This window comes from Gadus chalcogrammus, chromosome 1, assembly GCF_026213295.1.
Source record: "Gadus chalcogrammus isolate NIFS_2021 chromosome 1, NIFS_Gcha_1.0, whole genome shotgun sequence".
NCBI lineage: Eukaryota > Metazoa > Chordata > Actinopteri > Gadiformes > Gadidae > Gadus > Gadus chalcogrammus.
The window spans coordinates 17018728-17038900 of record NC_079412.1 but is presented as its reverse complement, the minus strand read 5'-3'; the positions used below and the strand labels follow the sequence as shown (position 1 = coordinate 17038900).

At 50.3% G+C, this 20173-nt stretch overlaps 1 protein-coding gene across 5 annotated transcripts in view; it reads right to left on the bottom strand.

The window, feature by feature from the left end:
• Window positions 1–20173, bottom strand: part of LOC130384775 (IQ motif and SEC7 domain-containing protein 1-like) — an 82198-nt gene that overhangs the window by 13750 nt on the left and 48275 nt on the right. For 3 of the 5 annotated variants that reach the window (XM_056593107.1, XM_056593117.1, XM_056593142.1), the window contains 2 exons: window positions 1855–2134; window positions 201–1486 (listed from right to left, as the gene is read on the bottom strand). In XM_056593107.1, the coding sequence (XP_056449082.1) occupies window positions 201–1486; window positions 1855–2134 (1566 nt within the window). Of the gene's footprint in view, window positions 1–200; window positions 1487–1854; window positions 2135–2720; window positions 6274–7011; window positions 7241–20173 lie in introns of those variants that run through there. The other 2 variants (XM_056593134.1, XM_056593126.1) reach the window with 2 other exon arrangements.

Genomic DNA, 20173 nt, shown 5'->3' with positions numbered 1-20173 from the left:
GATGTCAAACAACTATATATTCTTGTATTGGAGTATTCCTGGGTGTAGTACTACACACAGTTCACTGTGCAACACTTGAGTGAGTTAAACGTTAGGTATGCTCTCTGAACGGCCCATTCTCTCAACAGCCCTACACATCAGTGGAACTTAAACCGCCCGCAATTAGCGGTGAACACCCGCCTCCTACTTGCAGCACCTACTTGTTGAAGAGGTTCAGTCCGATGCGGTAGTGCCTCTTGCGGATCACGTCGTTGCTGAACACGGGCGAGTCCCAGCTGTTGCGCGTCTCCTTGTGGTACGTCTGCTTGCTGAGCGTCTGCTCCCGCAGGCTGTCCCGGGACGACGACTCGGAGCTGCAGTTGATGGTGTCGTTGGAGTTGGACGTGCTGTTGATGCTGTCGTTGTCCCCGTCGGAGAAGTCCGACTCCGACTTGCTCTGCCGATTGGCCGAGCCGTTGATGGCCAGGTGGCCCTCCAGCTGGCGGTGGCGGTGCCGCAGGGGCGCGTCCTCCTCCCGGGACGAGGTGCGCGGCGGCGGGGGCCCGTGGGAGATGTGCTTGGGGCTGGCCTGGGAGGACGTGACGATGTGGCTGTGGGGGTCGTACACGGGGGGCCGCTTGACCGAGCTGCGGTCCGAGCGGTCGCTGTGCTCCGCCGAGCTGTCGCTGGGCGGCTGGATGGTGAGCAGCGGGAGGTGGTCCATGCGCAGCCGCTGCTCCTGGCACTCCAGGGACGGGGTGCTGCGGCAGCTGGTGTCCGTGTCCCGGCCCTCGTCCTTGGGGTCCATGGGCCAGTACTCCTGGGAGGAGGAGTTGACCGAGCGCAGCCGGACGTCCGACTCCGTGCTGGAGGGCTGCTCGCCCGAGCGGGAGCGGGCCATGGCGGGGGCCATGTCCTCCTCGTCGATGTACAGCGTGACGTCGCTGTACGACGCCATCATCTCGTCGTGCAGGCGCCCGGGGGAGGGCCCGCGGCGGTGCGACTTCCTCTGGTAGGGCGCCTCCCGCGCCATCTCGCCGCAGCCCATGGCGTCCGGGTCGGGCCCCTCGTCGCCCTGCAGGCTGCGGCAGTTGAGCGCGTCGTCGATGGACTCGGCCAGGGACTTGACCTGCCGGGAGAAGGCGTCCTCCAGCTCCGTGATGGCGTCGCTCAGGTCCCCCTGCGGGGCGGGGTGGGCCGCCATGTTGGCCTGCTGGTGGGCCTCCATGTCGCCGCAGTCCGACGGCCCCAGGGGGCTACCGTCCTCCGTCAAGGACACCTGCCGGCCCTCAAAGTACGAGCTGTGCACCTTCTCGGGGCCTTCGAAGGAGAGCTGCATCCTCATGTTGGACAGGACGATGCGTCGGGACATGCGGTTCTCCGACATGGAGCTCCGGAGGCGTTCGAAGTTCTTGTTCATCTGGTACTGGCGGAAGGCCGTCTGGATGGTGCGCGCCGCATGGCGGGTTATGAAGCGGCCGCCGTATTTACGCTCCAGCATCTCCACCTGGGAGGAGAGGGACGACACAGCGACTGCTTCAGCACACAAACCACCAACCGTTCACCGTCATTGGTTTAAGGTTTTCGCTGGTTGTAATCGCTAACAGTAGCACTTCATGACCCCGGACGTTCTTACAGACGCTAAAGAATGGTTGACGAGCACTTATTATAAGATAAGATAGCCTTTATTGTCATTGCACAGTCGCCTATACAACGAAATGATCAAAGCACATCCCCATCTCGAGTTATGTATGGAAGCTGTACGGAATCCTTGGATCAGATGTCTGTACGTCTATAATAATACTAATTGACGTTTTGAACCATTGGGGCTAGAAAAATATCCTAGAAAGAAATAACTCGGTTATGCTAAGCTACCTGCTTGTCCTGGAGGTCGGCCGAGAGCTCATAGCTCTCGGAGAGCGAGCGGGAGCGTTTGATGGCCTCCTCCTCGGCCTGCTTGCGGAGGATGGACTGCGAGTGCTGGAGCTTGGGCCGGCGGGGCCTCTGGGGGCCCGGTTGGACCCCGTGGCTGTAGAGCGGGCCGTCGAAGCGGTCGGGGCTGATGGCCGAGCCGTGAGTCACTGGTCCACGGCCGTAGCCGGCTCCGCCGTCCAGGGAAGGGCCGCTCTCGCCAGGCCGTCCATCCCCTTCCACGCTGGAGGAGGAGAAGAAGAATAGGACCAAGGAGAGGGAGGAGGAGGAAGAGAGGGAGGAGGAGGAGGAGGAGGAGAGGGAGGAGGAGGAGGAGGAGGAGGAGAGGGAGGAGGAGGAGGAGGAGGAGGAGGAGGAGGAGGAGGAGGAGGAGGAGGAGGAGGAGGAGGAGGAGGAGGAGGAGGAGGAGGAGAGGGAGGGAGGAGAGGGAGGGAGGAGAATGGTTTAAATATGGCAAACACTTGGCAAGGTGGTAGATATAATGTCAGAGTTCATTGAGCAGAGATATTTAGACTGCGATTTGGAGGGTTCAGCCATTGAAGCTTCTTGCCCAGGCAGTGAAAAACTATACAAAATGTACAATGGTGAAGTTACCACTACAGAGTGAATTTAAGAGTGTATAGTAGACCTGCAGAGCCAATGGTACACAGAAGGCAAACTCACTGGACAGAGAGTCGACACAATATGGTTTCAAGGACATTTTGAAAAATAAGCGTTAATATTTACTTCCTTATGATAGATTGGGCCAACTTCCTTTAAAAGACACACACACAAAAAACACCCGTTAAAAAGATCAAGATTCTACTCACTCACTCTTACTTTCTGCCGCACTAGCAGAAAACTGCCTAATCCGAAAAGACTTTCTATTTTCTATAAAATGCCAACTCTTCCTCCATATCTTGTCCACCATTCTTGCTCTCTCTCTCTCTCTCTCTCTCTCTCTCTCTCTCTCTCTCTCTCTCTCTGGTGAGGTCCAGAGTACAGAGGCTTCACCAGGAAACTAAAGGCTAAGAATCTGCAACAACCAATCACTGAACACAGACAAAGTTACATCACGTTTGGCGTAAAGACAACTGACCGCTCCGATATATGTTACAAAGTCCAGCTCAGTGGAGAGTAACAGAATAAATATAGCATTAGCAGTCCTTAAGAGCTAAGTGAGGTGCTGCATTATCTATGTATTCGTTGCCAATGACTAACACGCCCGGCAGTAATTATTTCGTTGTTCACTGCTCTCACTTCTCTAAAAGCGGTCGTATGTGTTTGCGTAGTGACCTGACACACCCATGCCCTGTACACAAACCACTTCCTTCATTGGACAGTTGAAATCAAAACACAAGAGCCTGCCTGCGACCAGATGGACACTCGCTGTGGTGTCGTTGTTATGCAATATATTTTGCATAACAAATTAGCTGTCGAAAAATCTACGCATTGTTTCATACATTTTTATCCATCTAAACATTTCTTAAAAAAAAGAAAAGTGAGTTTTGCAGGTGTGTGTGTCTTCGAGGATCAATTACCCAATATCCGTTTTACTATGAATATACCCATAATACTAAAGTATTACCCTAATCTGACTTGCCCCATCATAGTTAGTCGACATACTTATGCACTAAAGTCAATTCTGGGAGTATCGAATTGGTATAGTGGCCCTAAAGATACTCTTCAAAGAGAGCTTTCTGGACTAGCAGCTGTGTCGCAACCAAACAGAGAAGACACCAAAACAAACCCAGTGAACCAACACTAGGGATGAGAATCCCCAACCATCTGCCCAGGCAAACTGTGAAGCAGCCTCAGTGTAGAATTCACACCTTGCATCCTCTCAATTTTCTCCCTTCTGTCTGACTGGACCGGAATTTACATTGTCTCAGCACTGTGTGATTGGTGATTGAATATCAAGATCATAAAATAATTGGGAATCAAAGATGGAGCACATTTTGCGCATTAGAAGTCAGTGCAGCTAAACCAAACCTCTGAAGTGACCCTGTTGGATTGTATTTACCGGTACTTTATTTGTCAGCCGCTAAAACATTTAAAGCTCGCCAAGCCCAACTAATGGAGGATTTAAGAAAGCATTGTAACGTGTACAATCGTGTACTCTCTCTCTTAGAGAGGGAGCAAAAGCAAGAGGAAGAGAGAGAGAGAGAGAGAGAGGGAAGAGAGAGAGAAAGAGAAAGAAGAGAGAAGAGAGAAAGAGAAAGAGAGGGAGAGAGGGAGAGAGAGCGAGAGAGGTTTGCATGCACTTCCTATTTAAAAGGCAGCGAGATAACCATATCTAAAAACAGGGCGATGGAGAGAGGAAGGCAGGTCGTGAAGAAGTGCTCTAGCACTCTCGTTCCGAGGCTCCTACTCTGTCAGGTCAGTCGCTTGCGATGGAGCATAAAGAAGAAGAAAAAAAAGAGAAAGCGGCGTTTCAGAGAGCAGATGTTTCAGCGCTGTAATGGCCATGAGTGGAGGGAGAGAGGAGGACTCTGAGGACACAACTCCAAACGGAGAGCGTGTCGAGTGTGGTGAACAACCATAGCAACAAGCACATCACTGCCTGGCTCAAACACAAGAGCCAACCAGCGCCACACGACATGTTGTCAATCAGCCATTCATTCCCGATGATAACCCCTGATTTTGGCAAAATTAGCTGTTGTTGTCGTCCTTGTGTAGATTGGTGAGAGGCCCACCTATAGAGGAGCTCGTCAGATGCTGTATGTGTGCATTGACCCAGTGGGTTTCCTTCTATCGGTGGTCCTGCCGTATCCATCACAAAGCCCGCCATGCTTCTGATCTACTCAGCAGCTGGCAGCCGTTTACAGCCGTGGGTTTCTCTATGGTTTTGTGGTCCTTTTTGGGGTTGGGGTTAGTAGGGGTAAAAGTGGGGTCTTGATACCACCTCTCCTTCCTCCTAGCCCTCTCCACATCCTGGACCATCAGGGCCCAGGTTCCCCCCCTTCGTCGTCTGGCCATTTCTCGCCAGCTGGACCCTGGGGAGAAAAACATTCCTCCAGTCCCGGAAAAGAGGAGTCACCTCTGCAGGCGTTGGGGGAATAGAGGATTGCTAATGAAGTGCAGGCTGGAGCTGGGGAGGGGAAGGGGGAAACCAGGAAGGGATTTCCAGTGTAGTGCTATGGCCGTAAACTCCCGCTCGCCTCCGGAGCCCAGGCATGGGGCAGCGCTGTGCATGTTTTTCTAATCAACGCTGTAATGCTTGCTCAACTCCTGCAGCCCTCCACAAAGTCACATTCAACGTTTTTGGGTTGTTCAATTAATAAAAAAAAACATAAATGAAAAGCTGATCTTTTTAATGGTCCACTTCACATTGAAATCCACATATGTCAAAATAAATGTGGTATTTTTAAGCCCACTTAAACAATGAACTGGTCGTAATCTAAATCCAGACCTGCTCACCCTGGACACAATGTACAGTGTTTGCTGACAACATATACTCTCCTTACACAAAAAGTGCACGTATTTTCTACTTATAAAGTACTCATAAACAGAGGCCGGTCATGACGACATCCACGCAAGGTACATTTCTCCAGGTCAAAGTTCTCCTATCCCCATCGGGAGATGTTAATGAACTGTAAATGCTGCATTCAGTAAGGTCAACTGCGCCATCTACTCTTTGGGAAAAATTACAACCGAAAGGTTTGTGAAGTTTGTGAACAGAAAGACGCTGCGCTGTGCAGCGCTGACAGTATTTATCCAACATGAGCTTGATAGGCATCAGGGTTTGATAGCGATCGGTATTTGACTTGTTTTGTCTGCTTTCGGAGAGCCTAGCGGAGGGGTTAGCGTTCCCTTGGGACACGGATGGGAAGGGAAAATGTTTCCCCTGCCCTCTCTTGTGACCTGGCCAGAGACACGTCACAGCTGTTCCCTCAGAGGTCCACTCACTGCCACGCTCCTCATCCACTGGGGCCTTATTTACAAAGAGGGTAAACAACGCCTTCCAACCCTTGCAATCTTTCCCGATAAATGTATTTAAGCCCATCTCCCTCTTCACCTCTTCGCTGCATGGACAAGGGTAAGCGTTGGTGGCCATTTTGGCTCTGTTTGTAAATTGCAACACATTATCATTTGTGAGGCCAAAATGTATTCTGGTCCACAGAGGTCTGTTATGGAGGCCCGGTAGACATTTCACCATCGTACACTGTACGATTACAGTCCTCCATCAATGTCGGTTGCTAGATCGACATAATTGATAACCAATATATTTTCAGCATGACATGAACAAGAGTCACACACCAACAAAGCAGAACCAAAATATGAAAACAAAGCAACGAGACGGTTGAGAGACCTCTTCCCTTTGACCGAAGGCAACCGTTAAGGGAGAGAGGGCGAAGCTCCACCCTGACCCCAGTCATCCGCCCGCTCTAGTTCTGGCCCTGAACCCCAACCCACCACCTCCGTCGGTTCCCTGCACGTAGCAACGGGCTAACGTGGCAGCACATGTCACCGTCATCCATTATTGAATAATCTGCCCGGCCACCCTCAGCTGTCCGCACCTGCCCTTGAGCAGAAGTCATGCCTCGAGCAGAATCACCCAGCAGCAGCCGAGGGGCGAGCGCTGAGGGACACGGCACACCACAGGAATGTCCTTCAAATTAGCCGAGGGGAGGGGCCGTAGACAGAGCCCTTTGATGGAACTCTATAGGTTTGATAAGACTGTAACTGCAAACAGATTGAATGACATCTAAGAGGAGACACACGCTGTACTGTACTCTGTGTGCCAGGGGGCGGACACGTACAGTGTATCCCGCCATCTTTTTTGTTGGGTTCTGGCTGTTGTTAAGACAAATACTGTCAACCCAGCTGCTAAACAGAATACGTTTCCTTCGTATACATGGAGTCCAAGCGCCGTTTCACCATCATAGGCAAAGACTGTCCGAGTGTTATCTAAACAATGCCCTTTGAATTTTGGCAACCTGGCGTAACCTTACCCAATGACCACACACACACACACACACACACACACACACACACACACACACACACACACACACACACACACACACACACACACACACACACACACACACACACACACACACACACACACACACACACACCAAACTGTCACACCATGCAGTTTCCCGTTACCCTTACCCGCGGGCTGGCTCTAGTTCCAGCAGAGACTGGGTCCTCTCCGAGTTACACTGTAAACACCACATGCTGGCCAGCAGTCATAAGACAAGGTACTCCAAACATAACCGGTCCTCCGCTGCTCAACTCTCAGCACACATATCCCCCGGCGTCAGCCCTCGGCCACGGCGGCTCGCTCAACGTAGCTCTGGGCTGTGTGTGTGTGTGTTCCCATCGCTGTCCTCCTTGCTATGGGGGTGGGGGGGGTGGGAGGGAAAGGCTCGGCGTGGAAGATGATAGGTGTCTGGGGCGGTTAAAGAAGCAGTCTGTTATATCCGACAAATGCAGTGCTCTCCTCTCTTCTCTCCTCGGCTGGTAAACCGGGCTGTTAGGCTGGAGTGTGTGACTGGCTGGGGGGGGGGGGGGGGGGGGGGGGGGGCAGGCTCTGTGCAGTATGGAAGGGGGGCGGAGAGCATGGAAAGGGGGTGTTGGAGCAAAGGGGCTAAGGGGGAGTGTGTCAGAGAGAGAGAGAGAGAGAGAGAGAGAGAAAGGCAAAGAGAGAGAGGGAGACAAGAGTATTGAATTCTTTCTGCGTTGGGCCGAACGCGTGAGTGGAGAATACAAATGGCCCTGGCCCAAGGTTGAGATGTTTTTTCATGGAATGCGTTCAAGGGAAATATGAGGAAATGAGGGGAACACGGCTGGGAAAGAGACAGAAATACACACACACACACACAGACTTAAGAGATTTACGAGGCAACAATAAAGACAGAGTTGTGTGGCCGTAAACAAAGGAATGGAGGATGAGCAGAACGGGATCCTCCAGACAGAATTCCCTATGCATGGTAGATGGATTAAGTCCCAGGAGCAGTAGACAGGGACAAGAGAGAGACACACACACACACACACACACACGTCCATCAGTCACAATGAGGGAGAAGAGAGGGAGCTGATGGAAAGAGTGAGGCTGGGCAGTCGTTGTTGGGGGATGCCAGAGCTTCCTGTCTGGAGAAGCCTTAGCTTTCCCACCGGGATGGAACTGGCGCAGGGGGAGAAAGGGGATGGCGAGCACAGCAGACCTCTATTCATAGAGCCTCTCGAACTCTACCACGTCTTTAGACGCACGCAGCAAGAGAGTGCCTGCTCCGTTTTTGTCCTCTTCCACTTGGCGTCCATGTTTCTTCTTGATGTCATGGCTGTCCTGAGTCATCTCGCCAGTCAGGACGTCTTCAGCCAGAGAGAGATCGGGCGGGAGGTGGTCCGCAATTATGAGCATTGATTTGAATGATATGATGCTCTCTCATCACCCCACTGAGAGGGGGTGCTGGGGGTGGATGTGGAGGTGGGCTGGTGAGGGTAAACTCAGACTCAACCCCTACCCCCTCCAACAGTCCAAGGTATTTTTCTTGTTGCGGGTGTGGAGGCGGGGCCAGAGGAAGCGGAGGGGAATCACTCCCAGATGGCGGCTGTACTCAAGGACGGCAATCACTGAGATGCGCGTCTCTGGGGGGCGGCACCTACAGGCTTTAATTACAGGGCCGGACCTTCCAAAACGATCACTTCCTGTCGCCCCGTTTTCATCTGGGGACTTCAAACAGAAGATTAACGGGGGGCAGAGCGCAGGGGGGGGGGGGGGGGGGGGGGGGGGGGGGGGGGGGGCAGACGACGGGACGTTTGCAGGGATAGAGGGGAGAAAAGGGAAGACATGTAGGAAGGGGAGAGGGTGTACTCCCTCTAGATTAAGGTGTACCACAGGAAACGGAGGATAAAGACAGAATGGAAAGATCAAGTCCAGAGGGAGCGAGTGAACAGAGCTAATTTACTCTGGAACAAAAAGGCCCGGTGCTGCCATTAACGCACTGCGAACTGGAGGACTTCACAAAGACACCCCGGCCACCAAGCCCCTCCCCACTGTCAGCCCGGACCCAATTACTGTTTGACTGGCAACAAACAAAATGCTGAGAACAAAACCAAAAGCAAAACCCGCTCAACAAATCCCACCATCACAATAACTCGCTCATTATTTAGTCGTCTTAAAACTCCGGGAGGTGCAACGGCAAATCTTAGAGAAAATGAGTTCTGAATATGATTAGGAACCCCAGGTCTGATCTTGGCCTGCAGTTTGATCACAGGGGGTATGGAACTAGACCTTATTAGTTTGGGAATTAAACATGAACCAACATTGTATTCTGGGATATGTGATCACCACCCTCCCCGATTACCTCCCCCCCACAACGCAGCCCCCAGATTGGGGCTCTCGTTAATGCACGTCTCCGGGGCTGTGAGACTTAATTGCATGGGGGGGGGGGGGGGAGACCCTTGTGCATTACTAATGCGACTAATATAGTTACAACCGCTAAGCAGCCATGTACAATTATATTTTTGCTAAAACTCAGCAATGCTCTCAGCAAAACTTTGACTTCCAAGTCTCTCATCTCTCTCCCAAATTTGGCCGGCTCTACTATTCCATCTACTATTCCAAGTGCAGCGTTTTCAGTCTTCCCTGTGTCTGGTTTACACCTACACCACCACCACCACCACCACCACCGTCTGCACCTCCTACTGCTCTACAATGATGTCATGGGGGGGGAATTCCGAGCAGAGGCCCCCTGTGTGTGAGCTCCGACCTCCACCTCCCCCCCAGCCTTCCCTCTCCTGTCAACTCAATGCATACGGTCCCCACTGCGTTTCAGCTCGCACTCCATCACTCGCTTCACTGAGGTCCTCGCTTCCATACTGCACTCCTTTCCTTGAGGGCTCTAGCATGTGGCGGGTGTCGCCTCACAAATCAGACTTTAGATTAGTTATCTAAAGTCTGCAGACTAGCTCAATCTGGTCAAATGGGTGGTTTTGTTTTCTTTTGCTTCATTGTTGTTTGGACCAATCATGCTGCGAGAGGCAGCGATCTGTAAGCGGTGAACACAAACTCAACTTTGGCACTAGTAAATGTTCCCGCTGGGAAGACAAGCTTAAACATCCCGTCAGGACACTGTTCTTATGCGTTCTTTTATGGTCAAAGTGGCTGCATCGTTTTAATAATCAACACTGTTTGCCAGCCACTGTGGGAATACATTTTATAAAATCCCCTTCTGAAAGCTTCTGCCGCAATTTATTCCTTTTCGGTCTAGTGTCTCTGTAACAAAACAGGAAACCAGGTGTAACTCCGCACCTTGCAATTGTTGGTTTCCGGTCCAGGCTCTGTGCAGTCTCCCCCCCAGAAGTTCTTCTATAACAAAGTAGGGTCGCTGGAGCCTAGATTAGGATGGATGGGACCTGGGTTGGGGCCAAAGAGCGCCCACTTACTCACTCACTGCTCAGGCTCATTTGGGTCGGTCTTAAATCGGTGTCCACCTACTCCTTGGTGGACATTGAGGTACGACACCCATTAGTCAGAGTAGCACTGCGTCATTCTGACTTGTCTTTTCCCATGGTAATATAATACATGGAGACACATAGTACGGGAAGAAAGACGGCAAAGGAAACAATGAAGGCATGTGTGTCAATCGGACCTGGCTTCTCGAAAATGTGGTTGTAAAGGTTTGGGTTTTGAGAAAAAAAAGGATCTAAAAGAGTGGGAGTGTGTCGTGTTACAATGACATCACACACACACAGACACACACACCCTGTGTCTCAAATCTGCTTATGTTGGACGCTAAGCAGCAGAGAGAGAGAAAGCGGAGAGACGAATGGAAAATATAATGAAAATTCTGATCTTGCCCAGTCTGGAAGCAATTACAGACGGGGAAAGCAGTTGATGTCATAGTTTGATACAGCAGCATGTGGCGGGAAACCTGTGAACTCGCTTTTATAGTCGCAGAAACGAAACAAACAAAAAAGTGTGTGTGTGGAGGGGTAGAATATACGTTCTCCATAGACTCTCTGGGGAGCAGAATAATGTTTGTGCGTAACGAGGAGTCGACTGCGGCAGTATAAACAGGGCCGACGTGCCGCTAGTTAGCGGAGCTGCCGGGTCGGTGTGTCTGAGTACAGCGGCAGAGTCTGAGCAGATGTGTTGGGGATGGGAGTGTAAACGATCAAAGATCTGTGTGTCTGTGGGCGGGGGGGGGGGGGGCCGGGGGGCTTCTCTGAAGCGTGGATACTCTTTAAATCATACTCTGTAATACTGATGATTCAGAAACACAAAGGAATAAGGTGCCTTTAAGTGTTCCAGGAAAATAAAAAGTTCACCGGAGGGGTGTGTGTCTCTGTGTGTGTCTGTGTGCGCTGCTCAAGTGACGGAGATAGCTTTTGGCTTATTGCATGTGTGCGTGGGTGCATGTGTGTATGTGTGTGCGTCTAGGCTAGTGTTTATAAATCCAGCATGATTTCAAGGAAGTTTAATGTTCTGAAGCATTGCCAGCAGCCTGGTAGCTCGCCAGCTCTGCACTACCACACTAATGAAAGCAACCCTTTTAAACAGAGCCTTCCTCCCAAAGCCGTTCTCTACCAATATGTGCATGAGTAACATTATGTGCACATTCACTAAAGCATTTGGTTAAAAAAATAGATAAACATACAGCAAAAGGCTGTGAAGCTGACATTTAACAGACTTATCGTGGAGCCATAGTCTTGTTGGTTAGATTGAATATAAAAGCACATAGAGGTTGCGCGCACTATTACAACAGAGCCCTGTTTGTCCATTGATTGTGTTTGGGGCTGTTTTCTCATCCAGTTTATGACCAGAATCCAACATGTAAGCTCCGCCCCCCCCCCCCCCCCACACACAGAAATACACGACGACGCCATGCCGTGCTAAAAATAGACCCCATGTGTGGTGACACGTTACGGTAAACACACACTATTAAAGAAACAAACACTAGAGAGGAGAGGAGGAGAAGAAGAAGGAGGAATAAAATGGGGGACTCCTGGAGCTGATTACATATTTAGGAAACAAAATGGCCCCTCTTTGCAAAATATAAGGCAAGCTTTCAATTTTTCCCTCCCTTTGTGAGGCAACCATATGAAGGGCTTTTTTAACTGACACAAGGGGATTTTGGAGGTCAGTTGGGAACAATAAAAACATGCATGCCCGCTAGTTGGAGGGTGCCAGTGGGGCAGGCGCTCGCTGTGGAAGGGTCCGGCTTACCGCTCGACTGAAAATATGACAAAGGCCAGGGATAGAAATACACACGCTGGTCATAAGGGCGTAACACGATAGCCCTACAAACCAAACAAATATAAATACAAAATCCCATGCCCTCAGAGGCGGGTCCTTTCAGAGAGACAGTGCCACCTACTGGATGTAAAAGACATGACACCCCGTTTACGCCCGTGCAGGCCACTGTGACCTCACTGCAGAGAGAAGGAGAAGGTCGGACACGGTTGTCACGTTGGGAGGCGGGGAGCGAGGGAAGGGGGGGGGTTTACGGCGGGTTATTCAAAGACGTAAAAAGACACAGTGTGACCTGTTTTCACTGGTAGGGATGGGGTGCCGTGCAGCGTGCCATGTTCTATTTGAGGCAGTGGCTCTAGAGACACACCTCCAGTCTCAAGTCTCTGCACAGAGGACGGCCCGTGGACCAGCCCATGCTGTGCAGTGTGGCCACGTTTACAGCTCTACGGCAAACATGAACATCGGACGATATTTAAAAAGGATATTTAAGCTCATGCATGTTTTAAAAAAAAAAATAGGCAGTGGGAATACAATTTAAAGTATTAAATGATTATGAAGAGATGAGGACGCAGCCTGAAGCGTCCCTCTATGGTTTAACATCCTGTAGCTGTAGGACAGGCCCCGCAGGCTTGGAACATCAGGACCAAACTTATCCACACATTTATTCTTTTGACAAAGTAACATCCAGCATTTAGTAATTTCAAAACGATGTTCCTAAAATAAACACAGCCGGAGGAATCAAAGCATGTTTTTTGTTTCCCTCCGATTGTCCTTCACAGGGATAGAACATCAAACTGTCTATTTTCGAATAAAGTAGTAATACACACAACATGATAGGGGGGGTGTTTGTGTGTGTGTGCGTGTGCGTGTGCGTGCGTGCGATACTGTGGGTTGATGACAATCAAGCCTGATAATCACATAAGAGCCATGAGGTAGCTAAATTATACCGTTCAATGAGGGTTCATTGACTGGAAGGCTTCCAGTTAAACTAATTAATGTTTCAATCCAATTTCACTAATTGCCATCAACAGTGATCAGATGCAAAGACAATGAGGTTGATACGGACCTCTGTAGATAGAAAAGATATATCCCGCATTCTCTGTTCAAGTAGAGCTATGCATGATCATAACCATTGCACAAACAAATCATAAACTCATGAAATTACAAACACAATTTTGGTCACACTGTGGGCGATCAATATTTATGAAGCATTAACTAGAGTCACACTACAGATCATATGTATTAGTACTATGCTTGTTTTATCTGAATACCAGGCAAAAAAACAGAAAACAAACAGATTGTGTGCGCTGTCATCAAACTGCGGGTGCCCTCTCCAAACACAGCTGTCCAATCACTAAGCACAGTGGGCCTTTGTTTTGCTTTCTCCCCTCTTCTGCTCTCCTCATCTCTAGCTCAGCACTCCAGCGTGTCTTGCATCAGCCTGTTGCCCTTTCCTGGCAGAAGCCCACTGTGTCTCCACGCAGCATCTCAGGGCCAGCGCCGAGACACTGGGACCATTGAAGCCCCCGGAGCGCGTCCCAGTCGGACGTCTGCCCTGGAGCAGCTCAATGTTAGTGTTGGCTCAGGACATAAAGACAGCCTCTTCCAAAGCCCCACCACCACAAACAACCCCCGCCCCCCCAGTCGTTTTACCAGGGATTAGCGAGGCGAAGACGCAGTCATTGAAGATCAGGGGGCGGCCCGGTCTTTAATAAGTGTATTGATGCGTTTCAGTGACCCACACAAGATTATTGCGAGGTTTCCCCACTTCATTGGTTTCAATTAATTCACCATCATTTCCAACTAGTGGGACAAACTTTGTTTCCAAATAAGAAGCCTCTGAGGAGAATTTGGCTGGTTTACAGTCGTCATCACAGCCAAATGGTGAATAATAATGGACTCAAACTGAAATTTAACGGATTCAAAAGAATACATCCTGTCAGACATTGTCAAATTCCTCAGTATTTCTTTTGTCCTTTCAGCCGAGCAGATTGAACGGGTGTGACACCGAACCCCAGAGTCCAAGAGTCAACACCAAATCACTGTGGATCGCCTCAGAGCCAGTGATCGGCTCCACGTAACCAGAACCTCCTGCTGCTCCCTTCGCTCCACAGGACCTTCGTCGGTGCCGTTGAAATATTAATTTAATGCCGCGCTCCAAAGCATACCAACAATGACGCTCTGAAATTGAAAAGTACATTATTCATCATTCTAGTTCCACTGTCTGTGTCCGCCTTTGCAAGACCTCCAACTGAAACTCGCGGCCCGCCCGGTGCTGCAGGCCTAAAGAAAACCAACGAAAGAGAATGAAGGAGGAACCGCAGTCTTCAAGCTACAGTGTAGCGAATCAAGCTGTCAGAAAACGATTACCCAAAGACAACTGAGACACAAGACCAGCCGTATTTAATTTAACTTCTTTTGTCCTGAGAAAAATGAGAAAAGCCAAGACACTATTTCCCCCCGACGGGTCACGGGACTGCTGAGGAAGGTGTTTTTCCTTGACACATTCCTGTGGAACCAGATATCCTGAGGCTGCAGATTCCATTCATAACTTCCCCTTCGGCAAAACCCTGGGAGGCTGGAAGTCAGCAGATCCTGTACTTTGACTGAAAACCAACCGGAGCAGGGAACGTGTAGCCCTGCGCACCCGCAGTGACACAAGACGTATTTACAAATCAAAAAAATATGCGGCGACACAAAGTCGTGAGGCAAAAGTTGTAACCGGGGAGGAGGCAGGTGCGGTGATGAATAGACGTCACCGCACCGTGTTTATGGGTTTAGCTCCTCAAATAGCTTTTATTAGGAGTCCCATTTGAGACCGTGCCAAGTCATTAAGGCGGCAATAGGGTTATACAGGGGGCTTTGTATTAACCTAACCTGCTCGGTGACAAACTACCTGACCCAATGTCACTCGCCATCCGTTCAATTTACAGAGCGCTAAACAGCGGACTGGAAGCCATCCAGCAGGTGTCGGATCTCAATGAGGACGGGACGGTCGGACCACTAAGAGAGGAAGGCGAGGGGAGCCAACTTCCAGCCCTTATCATGCATCACCGTCAACACAAGTCTTCCAGCACACCCAGCTCTAATGAGAGACCTCCGGATAACAGAGAGAAGAATACCAGTCGATACGCCCAGAATGGATTCTGACCACAGTAGATCTGTCCTGCCACTTCTTCTATCTTCGCATCCATCGCTAGGCTGCCAGGGCGGCCCCATAGAGCTCACCGGGCCGTATTGACCGGGAGCCCCACAGGCTCCGGGTCTCGATGAGGGGCCGCTGGGGCCCCATCGATCGCTAACTGCTGTATAACTCATTAGAGGAGCGGACCTGTGCGCCCCTCGCGGAGGGAGAGCACGGCTCTCGCTCCGATGATAGCGGGGGGGGGGGGGGGGGGGGCCGTGCTGGAATGACACAAAGCCATCCCCCCCCCCCCCCCCCCCCGCCCCCTCCACACCACGACAGCACATCAACCAGCCCAGACCGCCCGCTGTGCCGTCATCTTCACAGGGCCTGGGGCCGGGACCAGCTGACGGATCACAGAGGGCTGTGTTGTGCTCTGAGCGAGCTGCTCCATAGAGGAGGGCCGCGTAGTCAGAGGAAACAACGATAAGCGCTGTGGCCGTCGACGGCAGGCCCGCACAGTTAACCGCTGGGTGACCGACGCTTCTTGTTCATCTCGGTCTTTTATGGATATTTTTGCGTTTCATTAACGGATGCAAAAAAAAAAACGGAAAAGAAAAACGGCTTCAAAGCAACAAAGTAGTGGGATGAGGTTGATAGCATGTGGGAATAATAATGATGTCTCCACACAGCCGAAACCCGCTTCATTCCTGCCATATCAACAGGGGATCGATGTGCGGACAAATGTCTCTGGCGCTCCCTGCTCCCCTATCGTGAATAATCCAATACAATTATTTGTATGCATTTGCTCAAGTATATGTCAATAAAAGAGCTAGTCTCAGTCTCAGTAAAAATAACAGTAAACACTGTAGTATGGACTGACAGGCCATCAGCACACGATGTTGAAGGCACTTTTGCATTGGGTTCATATTGCTACATATCTTAAGTCCAACATACCATAGTATTTTCAGGTTTGGACGACAAGAAAATAGAAAGCAGAATACAAGTTTGTACATCTTGTCTGTTTTAGATTAAGAAGCGTGTTGTTATTTAATAACCAGGCTCCTCTACAATGCCAGGATGTCTTGCTGCGATTCAGGTAAGCTTCATGAATGTGAAATGAAGGCGTCTTCCTGAGGAGATATTGTTACACAAACACGGCCGCTCAAACAAATGCACCAGCGCAATTTACATGTTTTGATCCTTCCTCGTGTACCTGCAGTCGGACGCAAACTGCTTTGTTAGTGGAAGCCGTCAGTCAAAGGGCAGCACTGCAGTGTGTGTGATAGCTCTGTTTCATTGGTTCGAGTGCTGAAATGGGCCCAGAAATCTATCATTACGCTAGCCATTCAGATGAATGGCGACATTGAAAATCTCTGGAGTATATTTCCCCCTCGCCCCTGTGTTGGTGATACAGACTTAACAATAACAAGCACGGCAAATTCACCACCTCACCTTGCCCTAAACGCCTTGATATAAAATTGCACTTAATGGAACCACGCTATGGAATTCAGTCCAATAAAAAGAAAACCGGCCCGCTGCTGGCAGTTGAATTTAAATAGCGCTCCCAGAGGGAACGGGTAAAGCGATTGAAATGAAAGGAATTTTTCCTTTTTCCTTTCTTTTTCTGGACCAGAAGACCGTCTCTTAAACAGCCTGCCCTGGGATAACAAGCCGTTCTCCTTGATGGAATGTAGGGAGCCGGCAAGAGGGAAAGCGACCTACTGTACTTGTGATGACAATGATACACTTTTTGCGGTACCATGCAATTATTGTCATGTTTTTTTGAACGGCAATGCAAAGGTTTATTTTCAATACCAATAAAACTCTAAAAATATATTTTAATTTAGTCTTCCCTGCTCCCCCGAAAAACAAAAACATACCAGGCGGTAACCAAACACAAAGCACTATGCATATGTACCCCCCCCCCCCCCCCCCCCCCCCCCCCCCCCCCCCCACACACACACACACACACGCGTATCAGCCTCTATACATCCAATGAGCCCTAATGATGCCCAGGGCCAGCCATCCATCTTGTACACTCGGTGGAATGAGAGCAGCTCAGCACTTCTGGGCGGGACGGATCACACAAGCCCATGGCTGTCCGTCAGAGAGAAGAATGGAGGCCCCACCTCATTAGTGGAATTGCTATAGGTTTAATTGAGAAGATGCCTCCCGTCGGTATGGATGGGCTAAATGTAGCGCATCATTGGACGTGGGCAGTGAGCCGGAGGGAGCCCCTGACCCTTACCGGGTGGTGGGGGTTAGGGAACTAAGCAGGTAGAGGAAGAGCAAACACCCCCCTACCACACACACACACACACACGCCAAGGCTCACAGACACGCAAGTTAAGTGAAACACACATTAAGAAGTCCATTTTTAAGAAGGCCAAACATGCTGTTGTCACCTGTCTGCCTCGGCTAACGCATGCGCACACACACACAAATATGCAGGGAAATAAACAACTCCCACTTGTCCCTTCTGCTGGCAACAGTGGAGGAGCGTGACCATGACCTCAGAGGACAGAGAGACAGAGACGGCACCACTGCTTACCAGCCTCAGCATGTATGCACACTATAGACACAGACCCAAAGAGACACACACACACACACACACACACACACACACACACACACACACACACACACACACACACACACACACACACACACACACACACACACACACACACACACACACACACACACACACACACACACAGGCTAACCGTACGCGACCCACCTACCTACACACATCTGCCTGTTTGGTGTTCCTGAGCGAGGGTCTGACAGTGCCTCTGTCTTGTGCTCCTGAGCGAGGGTCTGACAGCCGGCTGGAGGCAGGGTAAGAGGCTGGCGAGCAGCAAGGCTAGACGGGGGTCTGTCGGCCCCAGGAACCTCTTCTATCTGACGGATTTACTCCACACATCAGCACATTCCCCCCCCCGAACGTCAATGAAAAGAGGAGGCACCACACGTCCAGAGCACCCTCCCCCTCTGCCTCTCTCTCTCTCTCTCTCCCCCCTTCTCCCCACTCCCTCCCGCTCTCCCTCCCTCCCTTTCCCTACTCCTTCTCTCCCACTCGCTCCCTCGCAGTCCCTTCCTCTCTCCCTCTCCCTCTCCCTCCCTCTCCACATTGTCCCTCTCTCTCTCCATCTCTCACACCTTTTACTCGCCTTCTCGCACAACCCCCCCCCCCCCCCCCTCTCTCCCTCACTCTCTCTCCCTCTCTCTCCCTCTCTCTCTCCCTCCCTCAGCTGTTCTGTGCATATCTCTCACAGCATGGACCTCTTGTGTAACGTTCTCTCCGTGGTGATCCCCTGAGTCTCCCTTTACCCTCTCCCCGCCATCAGCTGTCCTCCCTCCTCTGCTCTGCCCCAGGCCCGAGCCTGGTCCGGGGGTCATGCATTCAGCTGTTTCTGCCCGTGTGGGGCGCCTGCAGGACCAGAGAGACCACAGAGTCCCAGAGCGCCTCCGCAAGGTCACTAGCGGGACATTCAGAGAGCTCCGCAGGACGCGGGGACCAATAAGAGAGGAGGATACAGGGACTGGACCAATAAGAGATGAGGACAGAGGGAATGGACCAATAAGAGAGGATGAGAAATCGGAGCTCTCAGGCCGAGAGCTTCAGACGAATACACTACTTAAAATGCAGTAACAATACTTTATATGAACCCTTTGCATTTGTGTGTCGGGTTGGAAAAAACACTACATTACAATCCCCTGTCAGATGATGAATTAATGAAGTTAATTAATAATCATTAAATGTTATCTTAATTTAGTTATTCTTAGGAATGCCAAGGTGCTGGTTGAAGAGTCAACCATGTGATTTAAGCAACTCATAAGAAACATTTCTCAGTGCGCGTAACTGCCTTCCAGGAAATACTGTCTCGGCTGTGCTTCCATCCATGCTTCCATGGCTGTGCTTCCGTCACTTTATTCCCTACCTCTGCATGTTTAGTTGGCCCCAGCTCACAGAAGCAATCTCACAGGGATTGGGGTACCATTGAGGTGTAAGATGTGAATCTAAGAATGACTCAGATAACCTGTGCCTGTGGGCTTCTCTTTCTCTTAAAACAATCGCTGAACACTTGCTGTAAATCTATAAAAATGACTTGCTAATGCGGGGGCAGCAGCAAGCCAGAGAGAAAAAGGCTACATGACAGCCCTTTTCTCACATACACGCACGCACACACACACACACACACACACACACACACACACACACACACACACACACACACAAACGCAAGGATTAAGATGGCAAAATGTTACAATCCCCTGATTGCCAGTCAGAGCTACATAATACACATGCATAGACATGCATGTGAAACATGGAACCACAGATCTCACAGTGGATTATCTGCCAATAGATGGGGCTAGTGCACAGTCAATAGTGTGCAAAGACAAAGCATGAATACTGATGCCGAATTTGGGGCCAACGCTGACTGAATAAATGCATATCAATGAAGAAATGGAAATCTGGTTCATCTATAACCAATGAGGCAGGGGAATAGCAGTGTTTTTCTTGGTTGGATTTGAAGTGAACAAGTATTAGATTAATTAAGAAGCTAATTTAGAGAATCTAATCTCAACATTAGGGAAACTACCCCATTGTGTTCTATGCTGCATAGCGTTGAAAGTTTCCGGTTGTTAATCCCGTTTACAACACTGGTGAGATGGGTCAGTGGTCTGCGACTGTTATAGTTGGTATCGAGGAACCCCATTGGTTACTTCTGTCTAATCAATGGAAGAAGAGGACAAGGCAGATAATTGGTCTGACAAACACATTCAGCAGTGCAACTGTAACAGTGGAGTCGCTAACCACGTCCTGCTCGCGTGCAACGGATAAGGCGGTGTGGGGCGCCGTTTCAGTGCCAGGCCCGGATATCTCGGTTAGCATTGACATTCCCAAAGTAGTCCGACATCGACCCATGTCTCGCCAATTC